The following is a 13,351-nucleotide window of genomic DNA, read 5'->3' as shown; positions in this document are numbered from 1 at the left end:
ACAAAATTGATGAACAAGAATGAAAAATCAAAGATGCGCTGGAATTCTCTGGTGGAGAGCAAGAGGAGGTGGATTTCTGACACTCAGTTAATTCCCGTATTTATTCTGTTCAAATATCAAGTATCTTGTGTTGAGTTCTTCTACCTGTCAAAGGTTAATGGAGTTTCCTCACAGGCAACATGTATACCAGTTTGTACCACTCAGCCTTTGCTGCCCTATCTACAATAAATTATGCAAAAAGGAATTAGGCTCCCTAGCTGTGTTATAAAATAACTTAAACATTTTGGACATATTCATTATGTCTGTGAGGCCAAAAGAAAAGACGTTGCTTTTTTTCCCCCTTAGTTGCTTATCTTCCTCTGGTGTGGGCTGAGGTCCAGAATGGAAGCATTTGTTTTCCAGTTAACCTCTTTAGATATAAAATATAATTTTGTTAAACTGGAGAATATGTATTTCTTTTCCATAATAAAACTACAGAAAAATATACTAGAAAAAATTATTTTTCCAATAATTGAATATTATCAGTGACTGCTTAATAGAGTCTTATATTAAGACTTGAAGAGGCCCTCTTACATGAATTACCCTGAATTTTGCCTGGGAATCATTCACCTCTGGGTTGTTCAGACATTTCGGACAGTTTGGTATCAAAAACTCCTCCCTTCCTCTCACCCCCAAATTTCTACTCAAGGTAGTCTATCTTTCTTGGACTTTTATAACAATGTGATCTTGGCAAGTCAGTCATCCTGTTTGAGATATCCATTTTCAGTTTTATCAGGTGTAAAACTCAGTAAAATTATGTCCTAGATTCTTTCTACTGAAAAAAAAATTAGTGGCTGCTTCCTTCATATATAGAATCAGGAGGTTGATCTGTGCTGTACTATATAAGGCTGTTTCTAGTGTTAAAATTCTAAAACATTCTATTACACACATACACACACTTTGTTTTTCTCCCCCCAAGGGATATGCAACATATATTAGGATTGTATTTTTATTTGTTTGCTTTATAAATTTTGATTATATCCTACATGCTACTCTTTTATGACCTACCCTTTTTCACCTAAACGTTGTGAGCTCTCCCTAGGTCATTAAATTGTCTTCTGTTAGTTGGTTTTTTAATGATCACAGGGTATTCCGTCCTTTTCATGTACCACATCCTTGAACCATTGCTGTATTTTGAACGTTTGAGTTAAATCTCTCCAGTGTATTCACCCTCTTTCTCCAACTAGGGTTCTAAATCAACTGAACTGCTAGGCAAGCATATCTGAGCTATAAGAATAATACAATTCAATATGCAAATCAGATTGCTGGCTTGGGTAAAAAATTTACTGTTTATGTGGTACCTAACAAGTTCTCTTTGACTTGCAGGCTTTGATTTTCCTTGTGGTTGGCATCATCTTCATGAGTGGAAGCATGGCACTCATCATAACTGACTGGATTTACAATCCCCCCAAATCCAGTCATCACTAACCCAAAGAAAAATACTTTCTTTTTCTACTGGAAGTGGTTGCAAATTATGCTCCAAAGGACATGTGAGTGATTTTGCCCCAATGATTGGAATCTTATTCATAGGAAATAACAAGAAGATTCCAAAGACGTTTGCTAGTAACATCACCAGGCACCTTCAGATGAGAAAATCATCACTTTTGTCAAGGATGGCTGTTTATGTGTTTAAAATCTGTGGTGCACATTTCTACCCAGGTTTTGCAAGAGGAGAATAAGATGATGTATTTTTGCTGTTCTACAAGAAGAAGAATATGGGTAGCTGAGTATCATGGTCATCGGATAATTCCTGTCCCCATCCACTTCCCCTTCCCAAAGTACCAAATACTCGTATTCTCAGATCATCAGACAAAATGCCCTGGTGGCAAAGCTATCACCACTTAATGCCTTTCCCTAATCTTGCACCAAATACTCTGGGTCTATTTAATAACAAAAGCAAAAGGCATGTCTTATGAACTGTTCCTGTAAGGTACATGAATGATCAGACACCATGCTGGAATATCTTCTCAACAGTAAAAGAATATTTTGCCCATTCTGTCTGTGACATTGAATTAGTGACTTCTTCATTTAGATATTTTGGTAAATGTTAAGAGAGGGGTTTTATTTAAATTATAGAGCAAAAACAAAAGTAATGCTTATAGCTAAACTGCCTGTTCTGGAGGCATTTGCTTTTTAATGTTTTGCCTAGTCCTCTTGTCATACTTTTATCATTGAACAATGCTCTCCCTCTCGTCTTCCATCCTCATTCAGAATTTTTAGAAGGCCACAATTTATGTGGAGGTACACTACCCAGTATTGATACATTTGTATTTGATAAACATTAAGTGCAGGAAACTGTGATTGCTGTGTGTTTATGTATATAATCTTAGTCTATAGTCATCAGAATTTTAATGTATGGTACATTTGATTTTTATTTTTTACGCATGTAGTTTTTCTCTCATTACAGTCAAAACATTTATATTACTTGGGGTGGGGGCAGGGAATTAAGTTGATGGACTCAAAAATCAATTTGTATGTATCTGTTTATTGAGTATATTTTAAATTTGAAATCCCAGTTACATATAGTTCAGTAATGCTCTTTAATGTTTACAATAGCATCATAATCATCTATAAGAAAATAAGTTCTTATTTGCAAATAATTACTAATACTAATGTTCATTTAATTTAGCATACCTAAAATAGCATTTAGTTCATTTTATCTTACACATGTGTTTGCTGACATTCAGTTGCCATGTAATATAATGTTGAGTGGTTCTCCATGAAAATAACAGTGCTAACACTACAAAGACAAGCAAACTATTATTCTTGCTCACTTATACAACATACATGAAATGGAGTTTGCCACTTTATTTTTCCAAATCAGTAGCAAGAATATTTGTTATATATTTTATATTTTAGTAAAGCCAAGTATGAAATATAAGTATCATATAAGTATGATAATATTAAATCATATTTCAGTTGTTTTTCTGCAATGTGCTTTAAGACAGTATGTGTTTGTGTTATGTATTATTTTCTAGTGGCGCGATATGTAAAATGGTGCACTTTGTTATGGAAATTGAGCATTACTAGAAACTATCATAACTTTTAAGTTACTATTATTGGAAAAAAAATTGCCAGATAGCATTTTAAGATATATTTTCATTCATCTAAAGAGATGGCAAGTGGAAAAGGTATTTTCCGAGTGTTAAAAAATGTTTAATCTGAATGTATTTAAATGTAAATATCAAAGGTTAATCCAAAAAATGGAAAACTGTAAAATCTGTATATATTTTGAATGCTTCACATTTAAAATGACTAACTTGAAAATATCAACATGTGTAATTGTATAAACATTCAAGAGAAATATAGCAGTGCCAAATAATAAAGCACTATTCTTTCTCGAGGCCATTTTCAGGAGGATTTCACATAGACTGCAGGGCAGACATACGTATGTATCTTGTGCTGGTTAATTTAACCCCATTTATAAACAGATGAAAATTTTATTTTCTTATTTCATTTATAAGATGGTTCAATGTATTGGGAAGCTTTTTTATTACAGAAAGTGTATATTAGTATATAATAAATGAACTTTTCAAATGACTATGATGTGATTTTCTTTCTATTGTTGAAGACTATGAATTATCTATATGAGAAAACAATTTAAATCTAAATATTGTCTTCCTTATACTGGTGTAGGTTCTATTTTCATTGTTACTCTTGACATATAACTAACATCCATAGCTGTGAAAATTAGTTGCTATCTTATTTAGGCAAATTACACAGCTAATCCTAAATCATCTTTATGTCATCACATATACACCTCCTAGAATAAATATGGAGAAATGAGTCTCTTCATGGTTAATTAGAAATAATTTATTTGAGATGGAAAGAGAGGGACTAAAAAGAAGCATGAGAATAGTAAAATTAAAACATGGAAGATTTGGGAGAAAGGAAAGCAACATGTGAGTGTTGCGGATTAGATAGAAATGGACTACTAGTGGGAGTGATGGGTCATATGGTAAGTGTATGCTAAACTTTCTAAGATATTTCCACATAGTTCTCCAAAGTGATTCTACCATTTTCATTTTCCCCAGTAATATATACAAGTTCCAGCTGCTCCATGTTTGGCATTGTATTTTGTACTTTATAGCCTTTCAAGTGGGTGTGAAATGATATCTCATTGTGATTTTCATTTTCATTTCCCTGATAACAAGTGTTGGAAACACGTATGTGTTCCGTGCCCACTCACGTCTCTTTATAATTTATAAAGTGTGTGTTTGAATATTTTGTTTATTTTTTAATTTAATTTTTTTGTGTGTGTGTGGTTGCCTCTCACTCGCGCCCCCAACTGGGGACCTGACGTGCAACCTAGCAATGTGCCCTGACTGGGAATCGAACCAGCGACACTATTTTGTTTATTTTTAAAATTAAGTTGTCTTTTTATTGTGGATTTGTCAGAGTTCTTTATATATTCTGGATATATGTCCTTTGTTAGATTACAAATATATTTTCTCGGTATATGTCACACCTATTCATTTTCCTAAAGGTGTCTTAATTATAGCTTTCTGGGGCCAGACTGTTATGGCTTGAAGTTCTGCCATTCCTGTCTTACTAGCATAAGATTAATTGGAATGGTATTGTCATAATTAATGTTTATATTTTCAAATTTAGAGGGTAAGAAACTTTTTTTTTGCCTTGTTGTTAGCTTATTAATGCATGCTAATCTAGCTCTTGTTTTATACAGATATTTGATTAAAAACAACTTTTTCTAAATCACTTTGAATCTTGGTTGAGACCTAGTACTACACAGACAGGATATCAAACACCCTTATTGGCTACTTGTCATCCACTTTATTAGTTTTCTCAGCCCTTGTTACAAACCCATATAATTGAAACAGGAGAAATTACTTCGCTTGGGTCTTATTTACCAGATTGGAAGTTCTCCCATTTTCTCTTGGCTGTGCATTTGGTTCATGTGCAGAAGCAATATGTACAGCCTTTGCGTCTGCAGCATGCACCCTCGTGACTGTTCCCAATAAAAATTTTGCATTAATTATTTAACAAACAGTATTTAAGAAACTGATTGAAAAATGAAATAAGTTTAGAGACTCCCTTCATATCACACATCAAAATGAAAAACTTCAATATGAAAGTCAAAACATAACCTGTAGACATTTCAAGAAGAACTACATGATAGTTTTCTCTGAGCGCAGAACACAATGGAAGAAATCACAAAAGCAATGAGGAATGCGCATAACTGCACAACAGTAACAAATAATCCTGTACCTTAAAGAATAAATAACTTTTTTAAAGTAGCTACTACAAAAGAAGGCCAATATATCTTTAATGTATGAAGAGATCATAAAAATCAGTAAAGGAAACACTAAGAGTCTAACAGAAGAGTGGGTAACGGACATGAAATCACAGAAGAAAAATGGTTGGCTAATGAATGTTCTTGAAGTGTGACCTCACTGTGAGGCAAAGACATGAAAGTGAGTGTGGGAGCTGAGCACACCCCTTCACTGCTGCTGGCAGAAATATTGGCTCAGTTTATCTGAACAGTATTCCCGCAGTACTTACAAAGATTCCTAAAAATGTCAGGCAGAATGTCCCCCCATGAGATGTTCACACCAGAATCCCTAGAACCTGAGAATATGTTACTTTACATAGGAAACTGGACTTCACAGATATAATTATATCTGAGGATATAATTATCCTCAATAATATAATCTGAGAACTTTCTTCAGCTGAATTTAGAAAGATTCAAAGTACGAGAGGGACTTCACCAGCCATTACTGCCTTGAGGATGAAGGAGACTATATGGAAACAGTGAGAAGAAAATGGATTCTGCCAATAACTGAAATGAGCCAAGATGATTCTTCTCCTGAGCCTCCAAATAGGAGCCCAGGGCACCAACACCCTGATTTATGGTTTGAGAAACCTGAGTAGATTAGTGGGGACAGCCAATACCCTAAGCAGAGTACTGGCTGCTGAGCCAGTGGGACTTCGGACATACAGATCTGTGAGACAGTGAGTAAGTGCTGTTTTAAGCTGCTAGCAATAGGAAACTGAAATATAATGTTCATGTTCTTCGATCCACTAATTTCTTTTCTGAGAATCTAGTCTTAGGAAATAATCAGGAAAGTGATTTGACTTTTATGTACTAATGTATTCTTCCAGCATATAACAGGTTACAACTTGAAAATACTGCAAATGTCCAAAATTGTGAAATGATTAAATAAATTCTAGTATCTTCATAGGCTGGAATAAAATGTTTTTGAATAATCACTAATGAAATAAAAATCTGTGATATAATATTAGGTGAAAAAAAGAGTAAATGCTTTCTTACCTCATTTCACTTATTAAAAATGCATGGAATAGAAAAATAGGAATAGGAATAAAGGAAATAGACCTAAAACATTAAAAGTAGATGTCTGTCTTTTCTTTTTATTGTATCTATAAGAGAGGATGGATGTTAGTTGAACCTATTGTAATCATTTCACAATGTATGTCAATCAAATTATGCCCGTATACCTTGAATGTATACAGTGATGTATGTCAATTATTTCCCAATAAAATTGAATGGGGAAGTAGATACTTATACACAGCAAAATAATGAGTGATATCAGTTTTCATCTTCATACATTTGCTACTTTTTAAATTTTCTACAAAGAATATATATTCCTTTTATAGTTAGAAAAAAACTTAAGGAAGAGAAATGTTTTCTGCTAATTTATATTTTCTGGAAAAAGAAATAAAGCATGCTGCCAATTCCTATATATTTTCATATTTTCAGCTGAGTCTAAAGGCAAAATTGGTTGGAAGTGCAATTCACAATTAGGGAATTGTCAACAATGACTGAAGCAGAAGAAGAAAGGTCAGAGCAGACCCTAGCCCAGCGGTTCTCAATCTGTGGGTCACAACCCCTTTGGGGGTCAAACGACTCTTTCACAGCAGTCGCCTAAGACCATCGGAAAACACATGTATAATTACGTATTGTTTTTGTGATTAATCACTATGCTTTAATTATGTTCAATTTGTAACAATGAAAATACATCCTGCATATCAGATATTTACTTTATGATTCATAACAGTAGCAAAATTACAGTTATAAAGTAGCAATGAAAATAATTTTATGGTTGGGGGTCACCACAATATGAGAAACTGTATTAAAGAGTTGTGGCATTAGGAAGGTTGAGAACCACTGCCCTAGCCAGAGGTGGGGCTGGAAGAGAAAGGAATGCTTTGTTGAAAAAAACAGTGTAGTATAGCCAGTAGACAAGGATTTGAGTCTCAGATCCATGATATGAGGAAGTCAGTAAATTTTATTGAGGTTTAGTTTCCTCATTTTTGTTGGAATAATTTTTGTATAATGCAATCATTTAGCTTGGGATCATTGGAAATATCAGAAGGTCCTTACAGCAGTCATATCCCTAGTACAAATGCTTAGTAATAGTCATAAATAAGGGATCATCAGAGAGCTACAAAGAATAGCTTGCAGTAATGATTTTTGTAGCTTGGTCTTGAAAATGAGTAGATAAGTCAAATGCTTCTGAGGAATACTCTGCCTTGCCACTCAGATTGAGTAATTTAATAGATAAACATTGATTCAGTGAAGTCCATTTGCCAGATACTGCCCTGCACACAAGAACAAAGAGTAGTCTGCTCACAATCGAGACAATGGGGAACATATATACAGACAGTTAAAATATAAAATGGAAAATGCTATATTATTTACTCAGGATTCAATGGCACCTCTAAGGGGAGTGCCCAAGTCAGCCTTGGGGAGAGATGAGTAGTCAGAGATTTCTGGCAGCAGATGCCCCCCAAACTGAATCCTAAAGGACACATCAGAGTTATCAGGCAAGGATAGGGAGAAGCAGAGTGAGCAGTGTGCAGGGAAACATGATTATTCTTATTGACCTACTACCTCACACATTTCCTCAAACACATATATACATATAATTTCCACAAACTCTATATTAGATTCCTTCTTCTGTTATAACAAATTACCACACAATTGCTGACTTAAAAGAACCCATTTTATTATCCTACAATTAGCACCAGCAAGGATCAGTAGAAGCCGCAGCAGAACCATGTAAACTAAACAGACCAAGTAAAATAACAATGATTCTTAAAATTAAGCTGTAATTAGTACTATAGCCACAAAGTAGACCAGGACCTGTGTGCCAACCTTAGACAGAGTGACTGCTTGCTACAATGAAAGATTTAAATAGAAAGTCTGGTACACAATTGAAAATTACCCAACATCCCAAGAACCGAAAAATTACAACTGGACTAAGAAAAGATAATTAACTGATGCTAACATTGTGACAAACCAGATATTCAAACTATCTGATAAGGATTTTAAAACAGCCATTGTAAAAATGCTTCAATGATCAATTACAAATTCTCTTTAAACAAATGAAAAAATAGACCACGTCAGCAGAAAAAAACCCTAACGTTTTAGAAAAAAATCGACTGAAAATTTAAAGAAAATTCATTGGATATCCTCAGTAGTAAAATGGAGATGATGGGGGATAGAATCAGTGCACTTGAGTAAAAATCAATAGAATTCACTTAATCTGAACAACAGGGAGGAGAGACTAGGGGAAAGAAAGAGCTTGGGGAAGGGAAAAGGGGAGAGAAAGGGCTGTGGACTTGTGGGGAAAAAAAGTAAGAAGTCAAAGTCCCAGAAGGAAAGGAAAAAGCAATTAGAACTACTAGATCATTTGAGGAAATAATGGCTGAAAACTTTCAAAATTTGGTGAAAGTCACCAAGCTACGTATTTAAAGAATTTAGTGAATCTTAAAGAAATAAATCCAAAGAAATCCTTACTAAGTAATAAACTTCTGAAAACTAAAGACAAGTAAAACACTTGAAACATTCTAAGAGAAACAACATGTTGCCTATAGGGGAACACTAATTCAGCTGTCAGAGGATTCCTTAGCAAAACACGTGGAGATGAGACAGAAGTGGCACATTTTTCAAGTAACGAGAGGAAAGCATTGTCAACTGAAAATTTATATCCAGCAAAACTATTCTTTAGGAATGAAGGGGAAATAACATTTCTAGAGAAAGAAAAAAACTAAAGGAATTGTTACAGATCTGTCCTTAAAGATTGACTAAAGAACAATCTTTGAACAGAAAGTAAATAATAAAAAAACAAATATTGGAGCATCAGGAAAAAAGAAGCAAACAAATAAACAAAGTCCAGAAATACGGATATATACAATAGACTATCATTTTCTTCATGAGTTTTATAAATATATTTCCTGATTGAAACTAAAGTTAGAATGCCATTTGTATCAAGGCAATACATTTTTTAAGTAGGGAAGGGAAAAGGGACCTAAATAAAAGTGAGGTTTTTTACAATTTGCTCAAGGTGGTAAAATGTTGATACCAATAGACTAAATCACATATGTATGCTATAATACTCAAGAGTAACCACTATAAAAACTATGTACAGAGATACACTTAAACACGCTTTATATAAATAAAGATGAATTTCTCAAAAATGTTTAAGAAACCCACTGGCAGTTGAGAAATGAAAACCAGAAAATATAAAGAGAAAACAAATAATAGAGTGGCAGACTTAAGAAATAATATATCAATAATCACTTTAATGTAAATATGTAAGTACATCAGTTAAAAAACAGAGATTGGAAAAATGAATAAAAATTATGACCCAACTATATACTGACTGCAAGAAACTTACTTAAAATTCAATGACATAGGTAGTTGGAAAGTAAAAGGATGAAAAAGATATACATGCAAAAAACAATAGAAAAACAGGAGTGGCTGTATTCATATTTGATAAAGTAGACTTCAGAGAAAAAATTATTAGAAACAAAGAGATAACCCTCTTAAGTACATAACAATAAAAGGATCAATCCAGCAGAAAGCCATACTAATGTTAAGTATGCACACACCAAAGGGCACAGCCTCAAAATACTTGAAGAAAACCTGACAGAGCTGAAGGAGAAAGATGAATTCACAATTATACTTACAGACTTCTGCACTCATCACTCAGAAACTGATAGAACTACTAGACAGACAATCAGCAAAGATGTGAAATATCTGAACAACACAATCAAGTGATTCTAATTGATACATACAGCATACTCCACCACCAGAAGCAGAACAGACAGTTATTTTTAAAGCACCCATGGAACGTTCACCAAGATAGACCATATCCTGAGCCATAAAATAAACCTCAACAAATTTAAGAGAACTGAAATCATACAGAGTAAGTTTTCTGACTATGATGGAATCAACTAGGAATCAGTAGTAGAAAGGCATGGAATTTAAACAACATAATTCTATATAATCCATAGGTCACAGAAAAAGGATAAAAAGAACTATCAAAAGAAAATTTTAAAAACATAGACCTGTATAAAAATGAAAAAAAAATCAAAATATGTAGGGTGAATTTAATACAGTGCTGAGAGGTAAATTTATAGCACTAAATGCTTACATTAGAAAAGAGGAAAAGTCTCGGATCAATAATTTAAATCCTTATATTAAGAAACTAGAAAAAGAAGCCCTGACTGGAGAGGCTCAGTTGATTGGGCATCATCCCGCAAAGTGAAATGTTACTGGTTTGATTCCTGGTTGTGGGTCAGGTCCCTGGTCAGAGCGCATGTGAGAGGCAACCGACTGGTGTTTCTGTCTCACATTGATGTTTCTCCCCTTCTCTTTCTCCCATTTTTCCCTCTCTCTAAAAATAAATAAAATATTTTAAAAAAGAAAGCAACTAGAAAAAGGAAAACAAAATAAACCCAAAGCAAGCAGAAGAAAAAGTTAATGAAGATAAGAGCATATATCAATGAAACAGAAAATAGGAAAACAAAAGAAAAAAATCAATGAAGTAATAGCTGGTTCTTTGGAAAACAAAATTGATAAAACTCTAGCAAGACTGACAAAAAGAAAAAGAAAAAAGAAAGCATTGTGTCTTGTTTTAATTGGCAGCAGTTTTCCTCTTCTGAAGGTGTACAACATAATGGTGTATCTTAAAAGAAAAAAATATTAAATTTAATAAAGTATGCTTTTTGTAAAAAAATAAAAGACCTGAGCCTTCTGTGGTCAAAAGGATATGGGGTTTATTTTTTCTAGGGTTTCTGTGCACAGTAGTATAAAATGGTATGGTAACCATCACCATGTGCCACGGTAACTCTAGGGTGGAAGTGTGTGTGTGTGTGTGTGTGTGTGTGTGTGTGTGTGTGTGTGTGTTGGAGGTGGGAATGAGTGGCCCAGGCGAGACCAAAGGAGGGTCGCAGAAGGTAACCAAATAAAACATGAATTCACTGCAATCTAATCTTTTTCCAAATTAGTCTGATTTTAGTTTAATTGATTAGCATAGGAGACTCACAGGAAGAACATATATCCATTTTACTGAAGGGACATAGAGGCCCCAGGAATCAAGGAGTAATAGCAAAATTTTACCACACTGCAATTGGCCTCCTGGTCTCACAAGTTCCAAGCCTGGCCAGGGCAGTGCGCAGTTCTAGCAATAGGCTCCTGGGCAGCAACCTTCACTCTTAGACTGACATTATGTTTAGGAGTCACTAAGCTGGGGTTTTTCCACCGGCCTGCAGGGAGAAAAACAGAAACCCAATTCTTCCCTGCTGAACCTAACCCAGCTTCCCCTGGCGCAAGGTCATGGACCATTTTCTCAGGACTTTTTGTGAATAAGTTACTTGGGATTGATTACTTTATAGCCAGCTTCCTGATTTTATCATCTCAAAGAGGAAAACTTGACTATTCTCCATAAAGTGATGGGCATATTTCTTCCATATCGTCAGCTTTTTAACTTAAAATTTTGGAAACTCACCAAGTTGTACTTGGTGAATAAGGGACTATCTAAACCTGATCTGAAGCCCAAACCTCTGTTCCCAGAAGTATAATCAGCATTTCTTTCAGCTTATGCTAACTCAGCAATTTAAAGAAGGACAATGCTGCTTGCATTCATCTCTTTTTTCTAAACGTACAAAACATGGTCATCCACCAGTGGACGTTGTTGGAAAGGGTATAGCTGCTAGGATGACACTAGTCCTCACCTTGCTGTGCAAGAAAATGAAAGGACAAGATAGACTATGTAGGCAAATAATTATATAGCTATAATGGATGCTTATCCCATGGATCATTTTCTATTTAATAATGCTATGAAATGAAACACTGTTTACTAGAGCTTTACTTAAAAATTTAAACTATTAATTTAGAATAAGAGTTAGCTAAATTAAATTATTTTACTTCCATCTTCTACTCTACTGATGGGAGAGTTAAAGTTTGAGAACTGAGATTTGAAGGCCTGCAGGGTAGTTACCTCTCCCTGCCAGGAGATTTGGGAAAACCGCACCCACAGAAAACACAACTGAACTGAACTGGATCTTCCCTTGGGACCCTCTGACTCTACAAAGGAGCCTTCAGCTAGAGGAAAATTTATGAAGGAAAAGTTGGAAAATTGCTAGTTCTTGTAATATTATCAAAATCACCCTGAAAGACAGACTGCCCCACAGTTTGGGCAGAACCTCGTGTTACAGTCGAGAGCCGGGATGTAACTTCCTGGTTTATACAACTCTCCGCACCCCAGGCCCATGTCTCCGTCATCAGTAAGACACACACACTGCTGTGGACTGAATATCTGTGTCCCTGCCAAATGCATACGTTGAAACACTAACTCCCAATTTGAAGGTATTTGGAGGTAAGACCTTTGGGAGGTGATTAGCTTTAGCTGACATGTTTTGTATTGGTCTCAGCCTATCAATAAGCAAAGTAGTGGCTGGACCAGCCCTTGTGGTTCTTATTATGATTGCAAGATGTCCTTCAGCAGTAACCACCAGGAAACTTTGAAAAGAATAAAGGTTTATAACTCATAATACCTGGAAATTACATAGCCCACTTGGGGCCACACAGTGAGGTGGCAGGGATGAAGGGGAGAGAGAGAGAGAAAGAGAGAGAGACAGAGACAGAGAGACAGAGAGAAAAAGGAAGAGAGAACATGGGCCCAGTGTTCTGCTTTTATTGGGGTCAAGGGTTGGGGACTAAGGTTTTGTGAGATCACTTTATATTGGTGAATTAAAAACATTAAGAGTCAGAATTTAAAGCATTGGAAGAGAAAAAACGTACTCCACATGGACACTTACTGAAATAAACAAAGATCTCTAAAACAAAGGGTCCTCAATGGGGGGGAGGTGGCCTGGCTCTTTTTGTGTGTCTGGCTGCGTGTTTGAGATAGTTGTCTTAGAAGTGGACACCTCTTTGAAATAGATGCCTCTGCAGTCAACTTTTAAGTCAGCCACTTGCATTACAAAACAGAAAAAGATAAAACAATTGTCAGAACTTATACTACATGAGGTCATGGGGATGATC

At 35.0% G+C, this 13,351-nt stretch overlaps 1 protein-coding gene across 4 annotated transcripts in view; it reads left to right on the top strand.

Moving 5' to 3' along the window:
• SLC38A4 (solute carrier family 38 member 4) overlaps nucleotides 1-3,580 on the top strand; it is a 70,093-nt gene extending 66,513 nt beyond the window's left edge. For all 4 annotated transcript variants that reach the window (XM_090273050.1, XM_090273049.1, XM_090273047.1 and 1 more), the window contains one exon: nucleotides 1,366-3,580. In XM_090273050.1, coding sequence (XP_090129176.1) covers nucleotides 1,366-1,467 — 102 coding nt within the window. In that variant the 3' untranslated portion in view covers nucleotides 1,468-3,580. The remainder of the gene's footprint in view (nucleotides 1-1,365) is intronic.
• Nucleotides 3,581-13,351: the final 9,771 nt, after the last annotated feature.

This window comes from Furipterus horrens, unplaced genomic scaffold (genome assembly GCF_987537825.1).
Source record: "Furipterus horrens unplaced genomic scaffold, mFurHor1.1.pri manual_scaffold_4, whole genome shotgun sequence".
Classification (NCBI taxonomy): Eukaryota; Metazoa; Chordata; class Mammalia; order Chiroptera; family Furipteridae; genus Furipterus; species Furipterus horrens.
This window is presented reverse-complemented; position numbering and strand designations above follow the sequence as displayed.